Source organism: Dendrobates tinctorius, unplaced genomic scaffold (assembly GCF_039654945.1).
Source record: "Dendrobates tinctorius isolate UK_male_01 unplaced genomic scaffold, ASM3965494v1 ptg000136l, whole genome shotgun sequence".
Lineage (NCBI taxonomy): Eukaryota > Metazoa > Chordata > Amphibia > Anura > Dendrobatidae > Dendrobates > Dendrobates tinctorius.
The window spans coordinates 4355955-4379771 of record NW_027361804.1 but is presented as its reverse complement, the minus strand read 5'-3'; the positions used below and the strand labels follow the sequence as shown (position 1 = coordinate 4379771).

General features: G+C 47.3%; 1 protein-coding gene across 4 annotated transcripts in view; it reads left to right on the top strand.

Moving 5' to 3' along the window:
* CACNA1C (calcium voltage-gated channel subunit alpha1 C) overlaps positions 1-23612 on the top strand; it is a 317461-nt gene extending 293849 nt beyond the window's left edge. For 2 of the 4 annotated variants that reach the window (XM_073544124.1, XM_073544123.1), the window contains exons 32-48: positions 1837-1965; positions 2064-2129; positions 2735-2826; positions 3070-3232; positions 3316-3443; positions 3550-3646; positions 3851-3953; positions 4445-4546; positions 6108-6235; positions 6788-6922; positions 15702-16039; positions 16221-16247; positions 16328-16450; positions 17830-17939; positions 18084-18190; positions 18367-18669; positions 18989-23612. In XM_073544124.1, coding sequence (XP_073400225.1) covers positions 1837-1965; positions 2064-2129; positions 2735-2826; positions 3070-3232; positions 3316-3443; positions 3550-3646; positions 3851-3953; positions 4445-4546; positions 6108-6235; positions 6788-6922; positions 15702-16039; positions 16221-16247; positions 16328-16450; positions 17830-17939; positions 18084-18190; positions 18367-18669; positions 18989-19282 — 2445 coding nt within the window. In that variant the 3' untranslated portion in view covers positions 19283-23612. The remainder of the gene's footprint in view (positions 1-1836; positions 1966-2063; positions 2130-2734; positions 2827-3069; positions 3233-3315; positions 3444-3549; positions 3647-3850; positions 3954-4444; positions 4547-6107; positions 6236-6787; positions 6923-15701; positions 16040-16220; positions 16248-16327; positions 16451-17829; positions 17940-18083; positions 18191-18366; positions 18670-18988) is intronic. The other 2 variants (XM_073544126.1, XM_073544125.1) reach the window with 2 other exon arrangements.
* The last annotated feature ends 205 nt before the right edge of the window (positions 23613-23817 follow it).

Here is a 23817-nt window from a genome sequence, read left to right as displayed (position 1 = left end):
CACAATATCCTCCGGATCGCAGCCGGGAACCCTATCCTTCAGTTTACAGTCATTAAACGCGCCAGTCCTCCTTCAGGCACAGGACAGTCTACCTCCGGTTCACCGCCAACCACAATACCGTCCACCTCCGAGACTAGTTACCGTGGGCGACTGCACCACTGTGTACGCTGTGGGTGCCGGGCTCTTCAGCTGCCTTGGCCGTTTGGCTCCGCTGGCCTGTGTTTACGCACACAGATGGAGCACTGCAAAGCCGACTGCTCTGCACTCTAACAAACACCAACTAACTCTGGCCCTGACACACACAAACCCTATACTGCAGAGTTTTTAACTAGCAACCTGTGGCCTTGGGTCACATGGAAAACCCAGGCCAGGAAATAAATTGACAGCAACACTACCATCTGCAGTCTGTTTCAAAACACCAAAACCCAGAGCAAATTTTCCCTAAATCTGTCTTGGACAACTAGCATATCCAAGACCTATACTCACTTTAGTCTGCATTGCAACCACAGCTACGCCTGTGACTGCCATGCCCTCTCATGGCCCCAATACGCCTCCGTGCGCATCCCGGGGGTAACATACAGTGACCCTCACATGTAACACCAGTCACTGCCTCACAATACATAAATATCTGTCTGCTCAGCGCCTCCTGCGCTATTCCCTCTGTGCCACCAGTCAGTATAACTGTTGGGTTTCTTGGCAAGTTAATGCTTTGGTGCGGATGCACTAAGATTGAGGTTTCGCTCCTCAGTCTGAAGCCAAAAGTACGTAGCAGTAAAATTTGCCACATCTCCATCGGAAATTGAAATCTGCACTAATTTGCGATAATTTCTGTATGTTTGTCACACGGTGGCACTGCCTTCTTCTCAAATTATTTGCAATTTCTTTAATAAGTTCCCCGATTTGTCTCTGCAGAAGATTTGGAGCTGTGTATGAGAAAAACAAATCTTCTATCCCTAGATTTACTATGAAATTACTGAGCAAAGATCCGAGGTGCGCGGGGCACGATCACCACTACGGCTCGGATCACAGGAGGACTTGTAGATCGTTGGCGAGATCCATCAGTAGCTCTCGCGGCTGTAATTAGATATGAGGGTTTTTGGTAATGTGACATTTATACAACCCCCATAGAATGAATAAATTATAACCTGGAGGCGGTGTTTTATAAGCGGATTACGGCACGGCTGCGTTCTCGCGTGGAACAATAACATTCCCGAAGTGTAATTGGTTTCTTTTATGTTCTTCTTGGGGAGAGTAAAAACCTGCGACGATGTGCGGCTAATTTGTAATTGACACCAATTGAAATAATTTGTAAGAAGCCTTCAAAAGAAAAAAAGCATTGAGCCTAATGGTGGCCAGCGTCCGGTGGAGACCTGAGATGTTCTCAACAAGAAATCCTTCGACCGGTCCGTCCTCTCCAGTCTTCATGTTGTTTTTTTTTTTTCCTGCAGATTAGTGGTTAATGGGAGGGAAGTTTTGGGTGGAAGCTGTTAGACCTTAGGTGTCGGTGTATATAGATCCTTGGCGTCGCATTTTTGGATGACATTGATCTTACTACATCCGAAGTTCAGGCCCATAGTTTCCAATGTTTTTATGGGTAGGGAAACTTCAGAGACAGCACAGAGTTACGTAGACTTACAAACTAGGTGAAAGAGATTCCTGAGCGTTGATGAAGGTTACGATCCATTTAGATTTTTCTAATTCATTTTTTTTCAAGATCAGATCTGAATATTTTTGGAGTGTTTGCAGCGTAAGGCGGGGTCTGCAGGGTAGGACAGACAAGCAGCGCCTGCCAGCGGCCTCGGACCCTGTCTAACCTATGACCACTGTATATTGTAGCAGGGGGAGGAAAACTCGCGCATCTCCATCACCTTCTTCAGGCTTTTTCGTGTTATGAGGCTGGTAAAGCTCCTCAGTCGAGGGGAGGGAATCCGGACCCTTCTCTGGACCTTCATCAAGTCTTTCCAGGTAACGAGGATCCCTCTTCTCTATTCATACAGTATTATGAACACAACACCCCTATTACATGGATTCCCGACATCGTTGTGTCCCTTCTTCCCACACAGGCACTGCCGTATGTGGCTCTTCTGATAGTTATGCTGTTTTTTATCTATGCCGTGATTGGGATGCAGGTAAGGAAACCTCTTCAGCATTTTGTCCACTTCAGACATTTTATTAGAGGGCCCATCCCCTCCGAGATCCCAGAGTGTTCAGCCTGGTGATCTCAATAGAAGGCGTCCAGTTACCCCGCAGCGCCAACACAGGAGAAATGACGCATTGCCCACTGAAAAGTGTGTGTTATGTGCGGGCACGCTTTCCTTGGCAGCGAGAGGCACTCTTTGTGGTTAACAGATGAGGATCCTGTAAAGCGGACTCTCACCTGATAAATGGCTTAGAATTTTTTTTTCTGAACCTGGACTACTCCTTTAAGCTTCCAATTCCACTGTGGTCATCTCATCTGGAGAACAAAAATCTTTAGTTAAAGGGGTTGTCCCGGACTTAGATTTTGAAGACCTATCCTAAGACAAGGTCATCGATATCAAATCAGTGGGGTCGAACACCCGACCCTCCGCCCAATCATCCTCGAAGTACATAATGTAGAAAGGCAAAACAGCACAGTGCCATACACCAGGTAGTGGCCGTTCTCAGGTACTGCAGATCGCATTCTCCACCGTGTGCCGTCATCTCCTAAACTATAAAACGATAACATGGTGCTGACATGATTTTCTCTGTGCAGGTTTTTGGGAAGATTGCACTAAACGACACGACAGACATCAACAGGAATAATAATTTCCAGACCTTCCCTCAGGCCGTCCTGCTGCTCTTCAGGTTGGTGGCACGTGGATCGGAGAGGGTGGTTTTGTCTGTCCGGCTTTTCCATCCTTATACAATAAAACTTGAAAGCCATAAATGTGCACGATATATTCTATTTTGTGAAAAATGCTTAAAAAAGATGTTTGTGTCTGCAGCGTTCACATGTGGCCGGATCTGGACATATTCACGTGCTGTTGATTTAATAATGTCCATTCTCTCACCTCTTTTGTCCGCCGATGACCCGTGTCCTCCTGACAGATGTGCGACTGGTGAAGCCTGGCAGGAGATCATGCTGGCCTGTCTCCCCAACAAGAAGTGTGACCCCGATTCTGAGGTCCACCGCAACGAGGAAGACTACACCTGCGGCAGCAGCTTCGCCGTCTTCTATTTCATCAGCTTTTATATGCTCTGCGCCTTCCTGGTGAGTTTCATCCCCTCTGACGGCTCCTCTCGGGTATGGTCTGGGTGAACGAGGTTGTCAGTTTTTCCTTTCTTCCTCTGCAGATCATCAACCTGTTTGTTGCCGTCATTATGGATAACTTTGACTATCTGACGCGAGACTGGTCCATATTGGGTCCTCATCATTTGGATGAATTTAAAAGGATTTGGGCAGAGTATGATCCGGAGGCCAAGTAAGAGTGTCAGACATTCATATATCAGTAAATGTAGGAAAATAGCGCAGTTATTGAAGAGAATGTACTAAGATGTTTTACATCTTCTATTTGTCTTCTGACCCAGGGGCCGTATCAAGCACCTGGATGTCGTGACCCTGCTAAGACGGATCCAGCCGCCTTTAGGATTTGGAAAGCTGTGCCCGCATCGTGTGGCGTGTAAGGTAATCATACGCATTGATAAATACCGTCACAATCAATCATGGATGCAGTGTGAATGTCGCCTTCCTGCCACAATGTTACACTCGTCACTATGTATTGATACTCGCACTGCAATGATGTAACAAAGCGCTTCAGGTGGACGAGTCGACCTGATGTACCATGGAGCGCATGACACCTGCATCACCTCCTTTTTCTATGTCACGCAGCGGTTAGTTGCCATGAACATGCCTCTGAACAGCGATGGGACGGTCATGTTTAACGCGACGCTCTTCGCTTTGGTTCGGACTTCTCTATGCATTAAAACTGACGGTAATCATATTTCTTCACATCATTTTCTATACATTGTCGAGGATTGCTCCTTTCTTTCTTAGAAAACCCCTGAGAAGGAATTTATTATGCTCAGTCTATAATTTTTTGCCAATTTACGACGTAAGTAAGTGATGTTAAAACTGCCGCTCCCCCTTAAAAATGGCGACAGCTCTAAAAAGTGGCACATTTAAAGCGGAAGGCGTCAGAGTTTAGGACTTTTCTACACAGTAAATCTTGCAATCTGTTACTAACAAGTCATGGATCTCAGATTGTCTATAGCCACAGACACAAAAATATAAGGGGTCTGTAAGGGTCACCATTGTCTGCTGATAAAACTGCGAGGGATTACATCTCACAGAATAACTTCACATCATATAATAATTATATATAAAACTGGACATGCCCCTTAAAGTGGATCAGGAGCCCCACATATGCAATGTATCGCTGCTTGTACCCCTCATACCGCTGCTAACAATCCTGCCACCCAACAGGTAACCTAGAACAAGCCAACGAAGAGCTCAGGGCGATCATTAAAAAGATCTGGAAAAGAACTAGCATGAAACTACTGGATCAGGTGGTGCCCCCGGCTGGTGGTAAGTGAAATGCTCATTTGTTAAAACTATTGTTCAAGATGCAGCTTTACATGCAACACATTGCAAAAGTGGTGCCATTCACCTGCTAATGCTGACCCAGACACAGATTGGAGGGGAGTCAGCCGGCTGATCTCTAGAGAAGGATAAGAGACGTATGGATGGCCTCTAGAGAAGGGGCAGTCAGCCGGTTGACCTCTAGAGAAAAGGAGAGTCTTGTGGCTGGCCTCTAGAGAAGGGAGAGTCAGCCTGCTTGCCTCTAGAGAAGAATACAGATGTGTGGCTAGCCTCTAGAGAATGTGGAAGTCGTGTGGCTAGACTCTAGAGGAGGGAGTTGTGCTGCTAGCCTCCAGAGAACGGGGTAGTCATGCGGCTAGCCTTTAGAGAAGGGGATAGTCGTGCAATTGACCTTTAGAAGATGGAAGAGTCATTCGGCTAGCATCTAGAGAGGGGGTAGTCGTGCGGCCAGCTGCTAGAGGTTAGGGAAGTTGTGCGGCTAGTCTCTAGAGAAGGGGGTAGTTGTGTTGCCAGCCTCTAGAGATTGGGGAAGTTGTACAGCTAGACTCTAGAGGGAGTTGTGCAGCTAGCTTCTAGAGAAAAGAGGAGTCATGTGTCTAGCCTCTAGAGAAGGAGATAGTCGTGCTAGAGGATGGAAGAGTCTTGCGACTAGCCTCTAAGAGAGGGGGGTAGTCATGCTGCCAGCCTCTAGAGGTTGGGGAAGTCGTGCAGCTAGGCTCTAGAGAAGGGGGTAGTCGTGCGGCCGGTCTCTAGAGGATGGAGGAGTTGTACGGCCAGCCTCTAGGAAGTAGTGCGGCAGGCCTCTAGAGGATGGGGGAGTTGTACGGCCAGCCTCTGTAGGAAGTAGTTGTGCGGAAGGCCTCTAGATGATGGGGGGAGTTGTACGGCCAGCCTCTGTAGGAAGTAGTTGTGCAGAAGACCTCTACATGATGGGGGAGTCGTGCGGCCGGCCTCTAGAGGATGGGGGAGTTGTACGGCCTGCCTCTAGCAAGTAGTTGTGCGGCAGGCCTCTAGAAGATGGGGGACTCGTACGGCTGACATCTAGAGGATGGGGGAGTTGTACGGCCAGCCTCTGTAGGAAGTAGTGCGGCAGGCCTCTAGAGGCTGGGGGAGTTGTAGGCCAGCCTCTAGGAAGTAGTTGTGTGGCAGGCCTCTGGAGGATGGGGGAGTAGTGCGGATGGCCTATAGAGAAGATTGCTCAGTTGAAGTCCCATTCTTCCTGCCTATGTAATATCAGGATACCAGGTACAGGACTTGCATCCAATCCCACTTTTATGTTGGAAGGGATGACAATGCAGCACACAGGATCAGTCCTGCGATTTGCGGCTGCAGCTTGTGCTGGGATTTCCAGCTCCGGGCAAGACAGACCGTGCTGCTCTGTGTATTTGGCCACTGGAGGAAACAAGGGAAGCAAATTTGATAAAATGAAACCTAATGCATGAACATTTCTGCTTGTGGCTATCAGTAGCCCCATACATAAGACATGCAGAAAACACGCTTCTAACTGTGGATTATGGGTACTCACCATTTTGTGCTCTTCTCTCAGATGATGAAGTCACTGTGGGAAAATTTTACGCCACTTTCCTGATTCAGGAATATTTTCGGAAATTCAAGAAACGCAAAGAGCAAGGGTTGGTAGGAAAACCTTCTCAGCGCAACGCTCTCTCGCTGCAGGTATAGTAATCACTCCCATCATCCTGGAGTTCACTCTGTTAGGTGAGAAGAGGGGAGCTCAGTCAGACGGACGGGATCTGTCACGTCCCCAGACTATAGGACAGTACTGTATGTTACACAGCTATAGTGTCATATATTAACGCTTTGATGCCGATGAAAACCAATATATAGTAAATGCATTGAATTTTCTATATAAGCAGTTAGTGGATATAGCGCCTACATATGAGTGTATACACCTCCTCATCATCGCCATCCTGTACATAACTGTATATACTTCCCTATATAACTGTATATTACTGTACATTGCCATATCTGCCACCCTGTATAAATCATTCTGTATATCCCTCCTATATATATATCATCCTGTACATGACTGTATAGATCATCTGTACATAACCTTATATACCACTCTGGATACGCGATATATATCCAGCTGTTATGTAAATGGCCCCCAGGATAAGAAGGGCCCCGTAATCCAGGTCCTGATTACTGGTAAGGATCTGGCAAATCTCGGCCCTGGCTAGTAGCCCAGATGTTTGTGGTTCCCCTCAGGCCGGGCTACGCACGCTGCATGATATCGGGCCTGAGATCCGCAGAGCTATTTCTGGAGACCTGACGGCAGAGGAAGAATTGGACAAAGCCATGAAGGAGGCCGTGTCTGCAGCGTCAGAGGACGACATCTTCAGGGTGTGTAGGAATAAACTTGCGCTGGGGAGATCATGTGTATGGCACTTGTGGGTAACACGGACTGAATCCGCTCTGCTACAACACGTCCGCCAGCTATTATCTCGCCAGCATGTGTCACCTCGTATTCAGCGCGCTCTGCATCCGTCCTGCTGTAACGCTGCGTCTAACTCTGTCTATAACGTGTGCACACTGTACCTGCTGTTCTGTACCCCCCGTACTAACATCCCCAGCATATCCCATTTACTGTATATCCTTCCACATACACCGTGTACTATCCTACACGTCATTCTCACATCTCATATTCCTTAGATTAGGGATACACGATAAGACTTTTGACACATGTCAGTTTCCAGACAAAACCGGAAGAATGTTTGCACTTTGTGTATGAATTGGTCAGACATGGTCTGTTGTGTATTACATTTGTGAGAGTGATGGCGTCCTGTGACCTCCCTGACCATTATTAGATGAGAGGGGGCGATGTGATTCTGTTCACATCAGGCGACCAAAGCCTCCGTGTAGCCTTCACCATGTTTCATTACTGAGGCTTGTCCACATGTGTAACAATGCACAGCTGCTTGTATACGTGTCATTGCTTCAGACTCTGTATTTTATCCTGTGGTTTCATATTGTATCACTCATTCTGTATCACTGAACCTGTAACATTGTATCACCTCCCACCAAGTTCACCTCTATATCAGCGTGTAATATCCTGCTGTATCACGTTGTATTACTCATCTGGTATCTGCACTGTATCCTCTGTGTAACATTGTATCATTCATCTACGCCTTCTCTGAATCATTGTATCACTGCTCTGAGTACGCCTGGCCAGGTAACATTGTATCACTCCTCCACCGAATACACCTGCTCTGTATCATTGTATCATTCTTCCGCTGAGTACACCTGCTCTGTATTATTGTATCACTCTTCCGCTGAGTACGCCTGCTCTGTATCATTGTATCACTCTTCCGCTGAGTACGCCTGCTCTGTATCATTGTATCACTCCTCCACTGAGTATTCCTGCTCTGTATCATTGTATCACTCTTCCGCTGAGTACGCCTGCTCTATATCATTGTATCACTCTTCCGCTGAGTACGCCTGCTCTGTATCATTGTATCACTCTTCCGCTGAGTACGCCTGCTCTGTATCATTGTATCACTCCTCCGCTGAGTATGCCTGCTCTGTATCATTGTATCACTCCTCCGCTGAGTATGCCTGCTCTGTATCATTGTATCACTCCTCCATTGAGTATTCCCGATTTGTATCATTGTATCACTCCTCCGCTGAGTACACCAGCTCTGTATCATTGTATCACTCTTCCGCTGAGTATGCCTGCTCTATATCATTGTATCACTCCTCTGCTGAGTACACCTGCTCTGTATCATTGTATCACTCTTTCGCTGAGTACGCCTGCTCTGTATCATTGTATCACTCCTCCTCTGAGTATACCTGCTCTGTATCATTGTATCACTCCTCCGCTGAGTACACCTGCTCTGTATCATTGTATCACTCTTCCGCTGAGTATGCCTGCTCTATATCATTGTATCACTCCTCTGCTGAGTACACCTGCTCTGTATCATTGTATCATTCTTCCGCTGAGTACGCCTGCTCTGTATCATTGTATCATTCTTCCGCTGAGTACGCCTGCTCTGTATCATTGTATCACTCCTCTGCTGAGTACACCTGCTCTGTATCATTGTATCACTCCTCTGCTGAGTACACCTGCTCTGTATCATTGTATCACTCTTCCGCTGAGTACGCCTGCTCTGTATCATTGTATTACTCTTCCGCTGAGTACACCTGCTCTGTATCATTGTATCACTCTTCCGCTGAGTACACCTGCTCTATCATTGAAACACTCCTCCACTGAGTACTCCTGATCTGTATCATTGTATCACTCCTCCGCTGAGTACGCCTGATCTGTATCATTGTATCACTCCTCCGCTGAGTACGCCTGCTCTGTATCATTGTATCACTCCTCCGCTGAGTACACCTGCTCTGTATCATTGAAACACTCCTCCGCTGAGTACTCCTGATCTGTATCATTGTATCACTCTTCCGCTGAGTACACCTGCTCTGTATCATTGTATCACTCTTCCGCTTAGTACGCCTGCTCTGTATCATTGTATCACTCTTCCGCTGAGTACGCCTGCTCTGTATCATTGTATCACTCTTCCGCTGAGTACACCTGCTCTGTATCATTGAAACACTCCTCCACTGAGTACTCCTGATCTGTATCATTGTATCACTCCTCCGCTGAGTACGCCTGATCCGTATCATTGTATCACTCCTCCGCTGAGTACGCCTGCTCTGTATCATTGTATCACTCTTCCGCTGAGTACACCACTCTGTATCATTGTATCACTCCTCCGCTGAGTATGCCTGCTCTGTATCATTGTATCACTCCTCCATTGAGTATTCCTGATTTGTATCATTGTATCACTCCTCCGCTGAGTACACCAGCTCTGTATCATTGTATCACTCTTCCGCTGAGTATGCCTGCTCTATATCATTGTATCACTCCTCTGCTGAGTACACCTGCTCTGTATCATTGTATCACTCTTCCGCTGAGTACGCCTGCTCTGTATCATTGTATCACTCCTCTGCTGAGTACACCTGCTCTGTATCATTGTATCACTCCTCCGCTGAGTACACCTGCTCTGTATCATTGTATCACTCTTCCGCTGAGTATGCCTGCTCTATATCATTGTATCACTCCTCTGCTGAGTACGCCTGCTCTGTATCATTGTATCACTCCTCCTCTGAGTATTCCTGATTTGTATCATTGTATCACTCCTCCGCTGAGTACACCTGCTCTGTATCACTGTATCACTCCTCCGCTGAGTACGCCTGCTCTGTATCATTGTATCACTCTTCCGCTGAGTACGCCTGCTCTGTATCATTGTATCACTCTTCCGCTTGGTACACCGCTCTATATCATTGTATCACTCCTCCGCTGAGTACACCTGCTCTATATCATTGTATCACTCCTCCGCTGAGTACGCCTGCTCTGTATCATTGTATCACTCCTCCGCTGAGTATTCCTGCTCTGTATCATTGAATCACTCCTCCACTGAGTACGCCTGCTCTGTATCATTGTATCACTCCTCCGCTGAGTACGCCTGCTCTGTATCATTGTATCATTCTTCCGCTGAGTACGCCTGCTCTGTATCATTGTATCACTCTTCCGCTGAGTACACCTGCTCTATATCATTGTATCACTCCTCCGCTGAGTACACCTGCTCTATATCATTGTATCACTCCTCCGCTGAGTACGCCTGCTCTGTATCATTGTATCACTCCTCCGCTGAGTATTCCTGCTCTGTATCATTGAATCACTCCTCCACTGAGTACGCCTGCTCTGTATCATTGTATCACTCCTCCGCTGAGTACGCCTGCTCTGTATCATTGTATCATTCTTCCGCTGAGTACGCCTGCTCTGTATCATTGTATCACTCTTCCGCTGAGTACGCCTGCTCTGTATCATTGTATCACTCCTCTGCTGAGTACACCTGATCTGTATCATTGTATCACTCCTCCGTTGAGTACACCTGCTCTGTATCATTGTATCACTCCTCCGCTGAGTACACCTGCTCTGTATCATTGTATCACTCTTCCGCTGAGTACACCTGCTCTGTATCATTGTATCACTCTTCCGCTGAGTACACCTGCTCTGTATCATTGTATCACTCCTCCGCTGAGTACACCTGCTCTGTATCATTGTGTCACTCCTCCGCTGAGTACACCGCTCTGTATCATTGTATCAATCTTCCACTGAGTACACCGCTCTGTATCATTGTATCACTCCTCCGCTGAGTATACCTGCTCTGTATCGTTGTATCACTCTTCTGCTGAGTACGCCTGATCTGTATCATTGTATCACTCCTCCGCTGAGTATACCTGCTCTGTATCATTGTATCACTCTTCCGCTGAGTACGCCTGATCTGTATCATTGTATCACTCCTCCGCTGAGTACACCGCTCTGTATCATTGTATCACTCTTCCGCTGAGTATACCTGCTCTGTATCATTGTATCACTCTTCAGCTGAGTACGCCTGATCTGTATCATTGTATCACTCCTCCACTGAATACACCGCTCTGTATCCTTGTTGTCATGATCTGAAGTGATCTGACAGTTTTAAAAGCACTGTGTGAACTTTTTTTCCTTTTGGCAAGTTGCCAAGGTGACTTGACTGTCCCCGGTGGTGGTTAGTGGTATCACACCTTAGGTTTCAGTTAATGTGCACGTAATTAGGAATCAGGTGTGGGGCTCTATAAAGGAGTCTCAGGGTGTGCAATCACGGCTGGTGATACTGACTGATTCATTTATTCTGAGTTTGTGAGAGCCTGGTGGAAGGATGGAGCTGAGGAGGAGTCCTGCGCAGCTTAGCCAGGGGGGACGTGTGTCAGCTATGGTGTCTGGACGAAGGGCTGGCATGGCGTGGTGGAGTCGCAGTGATGGTGTCAGCGGGAAGTGTCTGCATGGTCTGGTGGAGTGGCTACTATGGAGAGTGGCACTCACCATGTGGGACTTGGCTGCTGAGCTGGACTCAAGCATGCTTGACTTCGTGGCAGAAACTGAACTTATCCTTGGGACTCTGTTATTAAGCTGCAACAACTGGTGGTGGACTCTGCTCCTAGGCAGCACTATGGTGCAGGATCCTGTTATGGTGATGGATCCGGGTGGAGGAGAAGACGCACGCAGGTGGAGGGCTCTGTTGCAGGAGCATAAGCACAGAGCATAAAGCTAAGTGGTGTCCCCCTGTATTGTCTCTTTCCCTCATGTGTGTTATTAGTGCAGTGGTGGGATTAGTTTCCGCACCGACCTTTTCCCTAGTGAGGGTTTAGGGTCAGGGCGAGCTAGGGCGTTGAGGTACGCGTGCGGCGCCCGGTGCGAAACCGGCATAGGGAACGTTAGGAGTGCAGGGACACTGGCTCAGGGGAGCTCAGGAGGTCTCCAATTCCCTTTTCCCTATTGCAGGGCCCACCACTGTTAATGTTTCCCAGGTCCCCCTTATTATTTAAATTCGCCGTACTGGAGGCGGGGTTTCCAGAATGTTTATTAACGTGTAATACCTAAATTCGCCAGGTGGAGGCGGTGTATCCATCTGCACGTATTATTATTTAAATTCGCCCCACTGGAGGCGCTGTATCCTGGGTCACGTGTGTTATGGGTTCGCCTTGCGGTAACACCTGCGCCCAGACACACAGTGACCATGACATTATCACTAGCCCTGCTTTTTTTTCTGGTGAGCTTTGGCCATGTGGAGACCGCTGAGTAATTGCTGCCGGGCCTCACTGAGGTGAGTGGGGAGCGGCAAGGTGTTTAGAGCCGCTGCAGCAGCAGTTATCACGGTCTGGGGCCTCTGCTCAGGTAACCAGGAAATCAAAATGGCGGCTGTGATCTTGCTAAAAGCCCCTAGAGTCGCTGCTGGGGAGCGGGACTTGCTCATGCACGCGGGCGTACCCAGGCTGGTGGGAGGAATGGTGCCCCACGGAGCTGCTTGGTGTTCCCCGAGGAGATGGGGTACGTCCCGGTGATGAGCAGACTGGTGTTGAGTCCGCGGGGTTTACGCCAAATCTTCAAATACCACCGAAGAAGCCGCCCCTCCTGGTCGTGTGGAGGCGACCAGTGAGTGTATATTTCCTCCATATCCGGTCCCTCTCCTCCTGGTGTGAGCAGCAGGTGTGCTGCGGGGGAGTTGGGACAAATCTCAACCCTCGCCATTAACCAACCCTGGGAGGTGCAGACCTCATGGTGAAGAGGGTTGGAGGGTGGTGACCCCTTGGTGAATTGCGGGGGTGTGAGTGTGGTGATGCAGGGGGACGCCTCTGCTGTCTAGTTCAGAGTGAGTTCACCAATTATGACAATCGAATGTATGCAATAAACGTTCAGGTCCGGACCTGTGTGTGAACGAGCGTGTATGTGTGCCACCAAAAAACATCTTGTGGAAGTGTGTTGTGGAGCCTGATCAGCTCATAACAAACAAACATACATACATAAACTCGTTCCCCAGGTCGGCACTGTGGAGATGAGTGGTGCCTCCAAAATGAACTTTATTGCCAATACCAGCGGTGTGTTGTCATAAACCTGAAGTGTCAGGTAGTGGTGAGTGAACTCAGGATCTGGGCGTCCCCGCTGTAGGTGTTTCCCTAATGAGGGGTGGTCTTGAGGGTCCAGAGGCCCCTCATTAAGGAGGGGGTACTGTCATGATCTGAAGTGATCTGACAGTTTTAAAAGCACTGTGTGAACTTTTTTTCCTTTTGGCAAGTTGCCAAGGTGACTTGACTGTCCCCGGTGGTGGTTAGTGGTATCACACCTTAGGTTTCAGTTAATGTGCACGTAATTAGGAATCAGGTGTGGGGCTCTATAAAGGAGTCTCAGGGTGTGCAATCACGGCTGGTGATACTGACTGATTCATTTATTCTGAGTTTGTGAGAGCCTGGTGGAAAGATGGAGCTGAGGAGGAGTCCTGCGCAGCTTAGCCAGGGGGGACGTGTGTCAGCTATGGTGTCTGGACGAAGGGCTGGCATGGCGTGGTGGAGTCGCAGTGATGGTGTCAGCGGGAAGTGTGTGCATGGTCTGGTGGAGTGGCTACTATGGAGAGTGGCACTCACCATGTGGGACTTGGCTGCTGAGCTGGACTCAAGCATACTTGACTTCGTGGCAGAAGCTGAACTTATCCTTGGGACTCTGTTATTAAGCTGCAGCAACTGGTGGTGGACTCTGCTCCTAGGCAGCACTATGGTGCAGGATCCTGTTATGGTGATGGATCCAGGTGGAGGAGAAGACACACGCAGGTGGAGGGCTCTGTTGCAGGAGCATAAGCACAGAGCATAAAGCTAAGTGGTGTCCCCCTGTATTGTCTCTTTCCCTCATGTGTGTTATTAGTGCAGTGGTGGGATTAGTTTCCGCACCGACCTATTCCCTAGTGAGGGTTTAGGGTCAGGGCGAGCTAGGGTGTTGAGGTACGCGTGCGGCGCCCGGTGCGAAACCGGCATAGGGAACGTTAGGAGTGCAGGGACACTGGCTCAGGGGAGCTCAGGAGGTCTCCAATTCCCTTTTCCCTATTGCAGGGCCCACCACTGTTAATGTTTCCCAGGTCCCCCTTATTTAAATTCGCCGTACTGGAGGCAGGGTTTCCAGAATGTTTATTAACGTGTAATACCCAAATTCGCCAGGTGGAGGCGGTGTATCCATCTGCACGTATTATTTAAATTCGCCCCACTGGAGGCGCTGTATCCTGGGTCACGTGTGTTATGGGTTCGCCTTGCGGTAACACCTGCGCCCAGACACACAGTGACCATGACACTTGTATCACTCTTCCGCTGAGTACACCGCTCTGTATCATTGTATCACTCTTCCGCTGAGTACACCGCTCTGTATCATTGTATCACTCCTCCGCTGAGTACGCCTGATCTGTATCATTGTATCACTCCTCCGCTGAGTACGCCTGATCTGTATCATTGTATCACTCTTCCGCCGAGTACGCCTGCTCTGTATCATTGTATCACTCTTCCGCTGAGTACACCTGCTCTGTATCATTGTATCACTCCTCCGCTGAGTATGCCTGCTCTGTATCATTGTATCACTCTTCCGCCGAGTACGCCTGCTCTGTATCATTGTATCACTCTTCCGCTGAGTACACCTGCTCTGTATCATTGTATCACTCCTCCGCTGAGTATACCTGCTCTGTATCATTGTATCACTCTTCAGCTGAGTACGCCTGATCTGTATCATTGTATCACTCCTCCGCTGAGTACACCGCTCTGTATCCTTGTATCACTCTTCCGCTGAGTACACCGCTGTGTATCATTGTATCACTCTTCCACTGAGTACACCGCTCTGTATCATTGTATCACTCCTCCGCTGAGTATACCTGCTCTGTATCATTGTATCACTCCGCTGAGTACGCCTGCTCTGTATCATTGTATCACTCCGCTGAGTACGCCTGCTCTAGTAACATTATCACGCCTCTGCTTTGATAACATTACATCTATGTCAGGATTGTGTTAGATTGTATCACTTGTGCCACACTGTGTTCATTGTCCTGTAACAGCAAACCTATGCAAACGGGTCACCTGTCAGCTTCTTGTAGGTTGTAGAAATTGGCTTGAATCCCATTTTATAGAGTGAATTGGATTTAAATGCCATTTTCTTGATTTGACGTGGTAGATCCCAATATCAGCCTATACACCTATGACCAAACATCCAGCTGTTCCAGTCTGGGGGCGACACCAACTCCCCTCAAAACACTGATGACAATGTATCATTTAATATTGGCTGATATGTGTATTGCTGAAAAGCTTTAGAGCTGGGTTATGTGACATTGTGCAGTTTCCATGTCTCTCATTATGAAATCGTAGTCATACATTGTTGTCGATCCATGGGGCATCTGATCGTGTATATTGCATCTCCTTTGGTTTGTGCATTGCTGGATCATTTATGTCCTAATCCCCAGTAACAGAAGAACTTGTCAGTCAGTGCAGTGACAAACAGTGAATGTAAAATATAAGTTGCCTTTTATAAAACACATGGTAAGTGATGTGACCGTGTAGAGTAGGTAGATTGGCTCTCAATGAATAAGCTTCTGAATAAGTGACTTGGAAGTAACAGAGGACGACAGCATCTTGTAGTCAGCAATTGCAAGGTGAGATATCCAGCGAACATTTATTAAAAGGCAAATTGTATTTTGCATTTTTGTCCAGTAAACCTTCATCCGTGTCTGCGATTTTAGTGCCCTGTGCTGATTCCTTCATCTCTTCTTGTCTGAACCCTCAGAGAGCAGGAGGCTTATTTGGGAATCATGTCAGCTACTACCAAAGTGAGGTACGAAGTGCGTTCCCACAGACTTTCACCACCCAACGGCCACTACACATCAACAAAACCTCTGGTGGCCCCGGGGACCTCGATTCCCCATCTCACGAGAAGCTAGTGGACTCTACATTCACTCCAAGCAGTTACTCGTCTTCTGGCTCCAATGCCAACATTAACAACGCCAACAATACAGCTTTGGTACGTCTTCCCAACCTACTTCCATACCAGAGCACCATCAGCACCGTAGAAGGACAGAGCTGCCCAATTCGTACTCATGGATCTTGGAAACTTGGATCAAAGAGGTAAGAATAGGATTCAAAAGACAACTATTTGATGATGAAAGTCTGTTGAGCTTCTTTAGGTGCTGTAAAAGCCACTATCACCTGGTGGTAGTTCCTTCCTAAGCATCTCTCATATTTCTGTGGGTGTCTTTTCCATCTCAATGTGACTGTCTTTTTCTGTTTTTCTTTACTGCCAATCCAGGACATGTTATTGTGAGGCCTGGGGACGGTAGGTTCCTCGGCTACAAAGCTTAGGGAATGTACATTATGCATTTTTGGGACTTACGTTTCTAATAACTTGTTCCACAGCTCAGTATCCAGAGACAGCCGTCTGCCGATCATATGTCGAGAGGAAGCATCCCAGGATGAGACATACGATGCCAGTGAGGAAGTGGAGTACAGCAGCGAGCCCAGCCTCCTCTGTTCAGACATGTGAGTTTTACATAAGATACGACACCTGAATTATTATTTCTTTTTAGACCACCATTGATTCCCAGCTGCTGTACATGTGAAAAGGGTTTACATACAAAAATATAAAATTACAACGAACAAACTAGCAGTGACAGACTGGTACAAAGATGAGAGGGTTTACAGTTTACAGGATAATCCGAAGATAGTAAGGTGGGGGGTTGCTGCAGCTCCGGTGGTGGTGAGACGACCACTCATGGGTTAGTGAGGTGGCAGCGCAGTCATTGCAGACTGTAAGTTTCCCTGAAGAGATGTGTTTTCAGGTTCCGTCTGAAGGTTCCGAGTGTGACGGATAATGGGACGTGTTGGGGCACAGAATTCCAGAGGATAGGGGATACTCAGTAGAAGACTTGGAGGCGATGGGTGAGGAACATTGCGTTTGGAGGAGAGAAGAAGGTCTTAAGAGGACCGGAGATTACATGTGGGAAGATATTGGAAGATTAGTTAGGAGACATAAGAAGGATACAGATTATAGACGGCTTTGTAGTTAGTAGTTTGAAATGGATACGTTGGAGGAATTGGAAGCCATTGAAGGGATTTGAGAAGGAGTAGCGAAGAGAGAGGTGGATTAATCGAACAACAAATTTAAGGACAGATTGGAGAGATTCAAGAGTGTTAGCAGGAAGACCAAAGAGGAGGTTAATTTAGTAGTCAAGGCTGGGGATTAGATAAGGACACTAATATTTTAGTAGATGGATTCTAGAAATATTTTTGAGTTTGAGGCGACAGAAGGCGGCGAGAGCTTGGATGTGAGGTTTGAAGGACAAGGCCGAGTCAAGGGTTTCTCCAAGGCAGCGGACGTCCGTTACAGTGGAAAGCGTTATTGTGATAGAAATATCGGGTAGAGGGGTTTAGGTGAGATGGATGAAAGATGATGAGTTCACTTAAGTCCACGTTGAGCAGGAGCAAGAGGAGAAAGAGGATATGGCTTATAGACACTCTGATGTTCTGGAGAGCAAAGAAGTGACGTCTGGGCCAGAGAGGTAGATCTGAGTGTCCTCAGCGTATAGGTGGTACTGGAAGCCGTGGGACTTTATGAGTTGTCCAGGGCCAAAGGCATAAATGGAGAAGAGTAGGGTTCCCAAGGTCAGTCCTTGAAGGACAAAAGAGAGAGGGCAGGATAAGGAAGTAGTATGGGAGTAAGAGACACTATATGTGTGGTTAAAAAGGTATGGTGACTTTAGATCCTGGAGAGGGCGAGGTCTGAGGATCTACAGATGAAGGATGAAGTGGTTGACTGTCGAAGGCAGATGACATCTCTAGAAGGAGTATAATGAATGTGAGTCACATCTGTGGTTCATGAGTAAAACAGGTATATCTGAAGTACTCCATATACCCTATAGGTTTTCTGATCGAGATGAGGAGAGTCGGCAGTTGACCCCATCAGAAGGAGAGCTGGAGAAAGGGTTGTGTCCGTCTCCTAAAAGAAGCTTCCTGCGCTCAGCTTCTTTAGGTAATCCCAGAAGTTGTGCTAGAAAAAGTCTCCATATGTCTTCAAATATAAGGCTCATGGTGGGCTTTTGAAGATACTGATGAATAAACAATTAAGTTCAAGAGGCATTCTTGAAAACTGCTTTCCTTATGGGTATCTTTGCAGGGCGAAGGGCATCATTCCATCTGGAATGTCTACGGAGGTACCGGAACCAAGGAGCTGACACTTCACCCAAAGCGGTCTTACCGCAGCTCCATCTGGTACACCATCAGGTGAATACTTCTAAGATTTCTCCTGCCTATCTGTAGTGATTCTGTTCTTTTTGCCTTTCTTTCATCAATACATTAATTCCATATAATCTTCATAGCTTAGTGCATTTTATAAGGGACATGAGAGAATCCATTTTTAAGATGAAGCGCATAATACAAGACATCTTCTACATTCACAGGCGTTAGCGGTAGCCGGGCTCAGCCCGCTACTGCGGAGGAGTCACTCGCCAACAGCATTTTCACGCCTCTGCTCCACACCGCCCGCTACACCCTGTTCCCGAGGGTGGGCACAACAAACTGTACCAGCACTGAGGCTACAAGGAGACCCTGGGCCCAAAGATAGTTTAAACAGCAGCTTCCCATCGGTGCATTGCAGCGACTGTAACCTCAGCAGAGACCGACCGGCCTCCCTCACAGTTCCTTGCCACACGCGGGACCAGACGCGGCAGCACCACGGCAGTGCAAGCAGTTTAGTGGAAGCGGTAAGGGAAGTTATGATTATAAGTGGACCTGTGAATGTCCCCTTTTTCACATCAGGCATAAGTATAGGTGTTCGGATAAAGAGTAATTAATGGGAGTGATGTGTAATGAAAGGCTAGAAGTTGAGCGGTGCCTCATTTTTCTTTAGTACTGTGGCCATGATACCAGCCTGCCAGCATGGGTGGTTTCCCTGGCTATTGCCAGCAGCATTTCTCACTCCCGGTGGAGAAATAAGAACTACTTGGCACGACCCCTTTAAGAGCTGCTTATCTGTACAGACTGCAAAAGATTGTTACATTGACAAATCTCTTTTCTCCAAAGGTGCTGATATCTGAAGGTTTGGCGCAGTTTGCTCAGGACCCCTGTTTTTTGCAGGTGGCAACACACGAGCTGGCGGATGCCTGCGATATGACGATAGAGGAGATGGAATCCGCAGCTGACAGCTTCTTGAATAGCAATCCCAGCCCGAACGGGAAGCTTTCACCTTTCACCAACCGCAGGGACCAGGGGCTGGACTGCGTGGGGGTTGGGTCAGAGGAGCCAGGACTCTCAGCGGGTTGTGCAACTAGCGATGGCGAACAGGAGGACTGCCGAATATACATAAGCAGCCAGTAGCCTCATATAGACAAGAGCCGTAGTGAATGCCAATTTGTCAGAGGGTGGATGTTCCTGGAGGAGTTTTGTGCTCCTTCTTCAGTTTCTTTCTTTTTTTTTTTTTTGGTGTTCCTAATGAGTTTGTTTCAGAAGTGCCTCACTGTTCTCGTGACCTGGAGTGACCAGAACAGCGTTCTTCATCCTTTTTAGTTGGGGTGGGAGGAGGAGAAAACATCCGGAGCTGACTTTCTTTCTTTATTCTATATTGGGATTGGAGGACCCGCTGGAATCCTTTTTGGGGGTCACCTGGCATCCTGGTTCCTTTAAATTAAGAACTTAAAAAGGTTGGATCTTTGGAGAAACCTCGATCACAACTGTTTTCTTGCTCATTTTTTATTTTTGTTATTATGTTTCTATCCATGAACCCCCAAAGATTTTCTCAATATGCATTTCCAGATGCAAAATGTTTTCGATGCTCCTGCTGCATCATCCAACATCGTCTCTGCTGCTAATCAAAAAATTGTGTCATCCAGCTACTCCTTCCATTTAAATACAGTGTATTTGGTGCAGCTGTCACGTTTCAGTGCCGTTCCTTCCTGTTTGACGATTGGCTGTCCCTGCTGGATGATGCAGACAGAGCGACCAATCCGTGACGTTATTATACTACCGTTAAATCTGAAATGTAAAGAGTATAAATGTGTGAGGGCCGCCATCTTCCCTCTATGATTATAGATTCAGATCCTTAAAGAAAATCACGATGCAAAAGGCGTCCACAGCAAGTAATGCATTTTTCCTGTTTACCAATACATTGCCAATCTTTGGCAAAATTGCACGAATAAAGGTGAAGAATCATGACTTGCGTCACGTTAAAAACAACTGCCCCTTTTCTTGGCACTCTCTCATTTTTGGGAAAAGTTGTCATAGTTTTCATGTGATCTCCAGTATTTTAGACAGATTTATCATGTCTCTGTCTCAAATGTGCCAAACATACTAAAAAGTTTGCAACTTTTAAGAAATTTGACGTAAATCATTACTTTTTTTTTTTTTCTCAGACTGGTGTAAGAAATGCCAGTCGTTCCCGAGGTGGGCCTATGACAGCTTTAATGGGACAAGCGGAGCATTTAATAAAAGAGAATAGTTTCCTAACCTGTTTAGTGTCAGACTTTGGGTCCATCAGCGCAACTATGTGCTCGAGAGTGGAAGTTTCACAAGACATTAATCACTGCCAACCCTTGAGGATAATGGGTGCACTGATTTCCGGTGATATATTTTTTCACAGACGTTTTTCCTAGCGAGACTTTGGCATTGTCCTTAATAGCTGCTAAAATGGGAATACTGTTAATGAGAAATATACATATATATACTTTCCTAGACATTCAGGGATGTTGTATTGCTGATAGAAGACACGTGACAGATTTTTGCATGTTAATTTTTGACATCACCACTTCACTGTCATCTCGCCACGCAGCACGGTGGTAGAGGATGGTGGGCACAACGTGGCACTGGGCTTATGATTCTTAGGCAAAAAGATTGGTTAATCGACTCAAATCCAAAGTAATCTGCTAGAAACTGCTCGCCTCACTCTGCCCTTCGATTTTCAGGAGCAATATGTAATGCTATATGTCTCCTGTGGGGGCACTGCAGGGAAACTGAACACCTGCTCCTACTTGTGGGAGATGACAACTGACCGCTAGGTCCTAGCAATAGGGTCAATTTATCGTTGAGGAATCCTCGTAATCTGAAAAAAGGGGTCCAAAAATTGGACAATCCTTTTAAAGGGAATCTGTCTGTACAGAATGCCAGATCAAACCAAACACCGGCGCATGTGGCCAAACATTTAAGTGTAGATTTTCACCTACTTGTTTTCTCTGCCTCCCCTCTCTTTTGATTGACGGCTCTAGCTTCGTAAAGCTAGAGAGATCAATGAAAAACAAGTAGGTGGAGAGGTGCAATGAACTGTTTGGCCGCGCCATGATGCGCCTGTGCTGGGCTTGAACAGTCATTCTGTGCTGACAGACTCCCTTTAAATTGACCTGTCGACAGTATGGAAAGACAGGGGGGATTCCAATTATCTGGGGATACTTTGATGACTTCTTATCGTTTGTCCACAGACCGTCTGTTTCCTCCACGTGCAGCTGTAGAGTTCACATACATGATAAATACACCAGATAAATAAAAACTATTGAGACAAGATGAGCTGTTAAAAAAAAAAATACAAAGTAGTAAAAAGTTATTAGAGATATATACCTCAATGAGGAGTAAAAGTGGCGATAACCACTGGTTATCAGAGTGGTGTGTACATGATGTGTCCGCCATTTATGAAGTGACAGAGGACGTGCGGCTACTTTACAAATTAATCTCTTTCTTGGCCTTAAAGGGACCCCCTCCTGTTAAACATGGAGTAGGCTATGGGGACTATGTTACAGAGTGGAGCAGATCTGGATATAATTTTGTGGGAAAACAGTATTACTCCTAATTCATCGATTTTAATTCCTGCTGATTCAGAGCTGAGGAGTCCAGTGAGCAGTCTCTATGCAAGAAGACTGTCGCTCACTGATAAGACCGCCCACTGGACTCCTAAGCACAAAATGAGCAGAATTTTTTTCTTAAAAAGTCAAATATAAAAGCTTAAATATAAACGAACTTTAAATTGTAGCTCATGTTCTGATTTCTTCTATAGACCAGTGCCTCAGCGGCGTCCAGACACCGACGCCACGTGCTGCGAGATGATTGCACTTCTTTACCAAGTGACTTGTGGCCGTTTTTTTTTGGTTTTGTGCTACTTTGTGCATGAAGGGTTTGTTGCAAAAATACTTGAATCTGGGTCTGCTTTTTAATATTTCTAGTGATCTTAGCCTTTTTTTAACCTTGATACAACTTGCAGCTGTTGCCGAATGTAACCCCGTACCCGTCCAGTGTGGCTGCCATTAATCACATTGTGCTCACCAGTTCCATCATGAACCCACACTCGCATCTGTTTTTCAGAGTGGAAACTGTAGGTTTCTTTCTGTTTCAGTGGGTGAGTTTGTGCGATGTGTTGCTGTGCAGTACATTGCGGTGTAAATATGTAAACTATTTAGTACATTGCTTTTTTATTGCCATTTCATTTTGGGTTTCTTCAGTGTGAAGCATCTGGGTTTGGCGATACAACCTCATCAAATGTTTCATGAGAAATTATTTCAGAAAGCTCCAAAAAGATAGGAAGGGAATGCAAACAACCCAGAAGAATCCCCCCTCTACTGTCTTATCTATGCTGTATACAGACCCCCACAGTGACAATAATACTAGTCTATTATTCGCTATACATAAAGGAACATACCTGCCAACATGACCCCGACATGTGCCACACTGAGCGTTACAGGTCCCTGATATGTCCCACACACTGTGCGCTATATTCCCCCAACATGCCCCATGTGCCACACAGTAAGCACTACACTCCCCCAACATGACCCAACATGTGCCACACACAGAGTGCACCACCCCAACATGTGACCCACAGGGCACTATACCCCACAACATGACTGTGTGCCACACACAGAGTGCACCACCCCAACATGACCCGACATGTGCCACACACAGAGTGCACCACCCCAACATGACCCGACATGTGCCACACACAGAGTGCACCACCCCAACATGACCAGACATGTGCCGCACACAGAGTGCACCACCCCAACATGACCCGACATGTGCCACACACACACACACAGAGTGCAACTCCCCAACATGTGACCCACAGGGCACTATACCCCCCAACATGACTCTGTGTGCCACACACAGAGTGCACCACCCCAACATGACCCGACATGTGCCACACACACAGAGTGCAACTCCCCAACATGTGACCCACAGGGCACTATACCCCCCAACATGACTCTTATGTGTGCCACACACAGAGTACACCACCCCAACATGACCCGACATGTGCCACACACACAGAGTGCAACTCCCCAACATGTGACCCACAGGGCGCTATACCCCCCAACATGACTCTTATGTGTGCCACACACAGAGTGCACCACCCCAACATGACCCGACATGTGCCACACACAGCAACACAACCCCAACATGATCAACACGTGCCACACACTGAGCGCTGCACCCCCGCAACATGACCCCCACATGCGCCACACACAGGACACAACATCCCCTCAACATATGCCACACAGAGCACTGCACCTCCCCAACATGACCCCCAACATTTGCCCCACACAGAGCACTACAACACCCCAACATGACCCCGATATGTGACCCACACAGAGCACTATATCCCACAACATGTGTCACACACAGAGCACTACACCACGCAACATGAAAATGACATGTGCCATACACAGATTGCTACATCCCCCCCTAACATGTGCCACACTCAGAGCCCTACACCCCCTTAACATGACCCTGACATGTGCCACACAGAGCGCTACACCTCCCAACATGACCATCATAGGTGTCACACAGAGCACGGCACCCCCCAAAATGACCCTGACGTGCCACACAGCGCTACAGACCCCAACATGTGCCACACAGAACACTGTACCCCCCCCAGACATGACCGT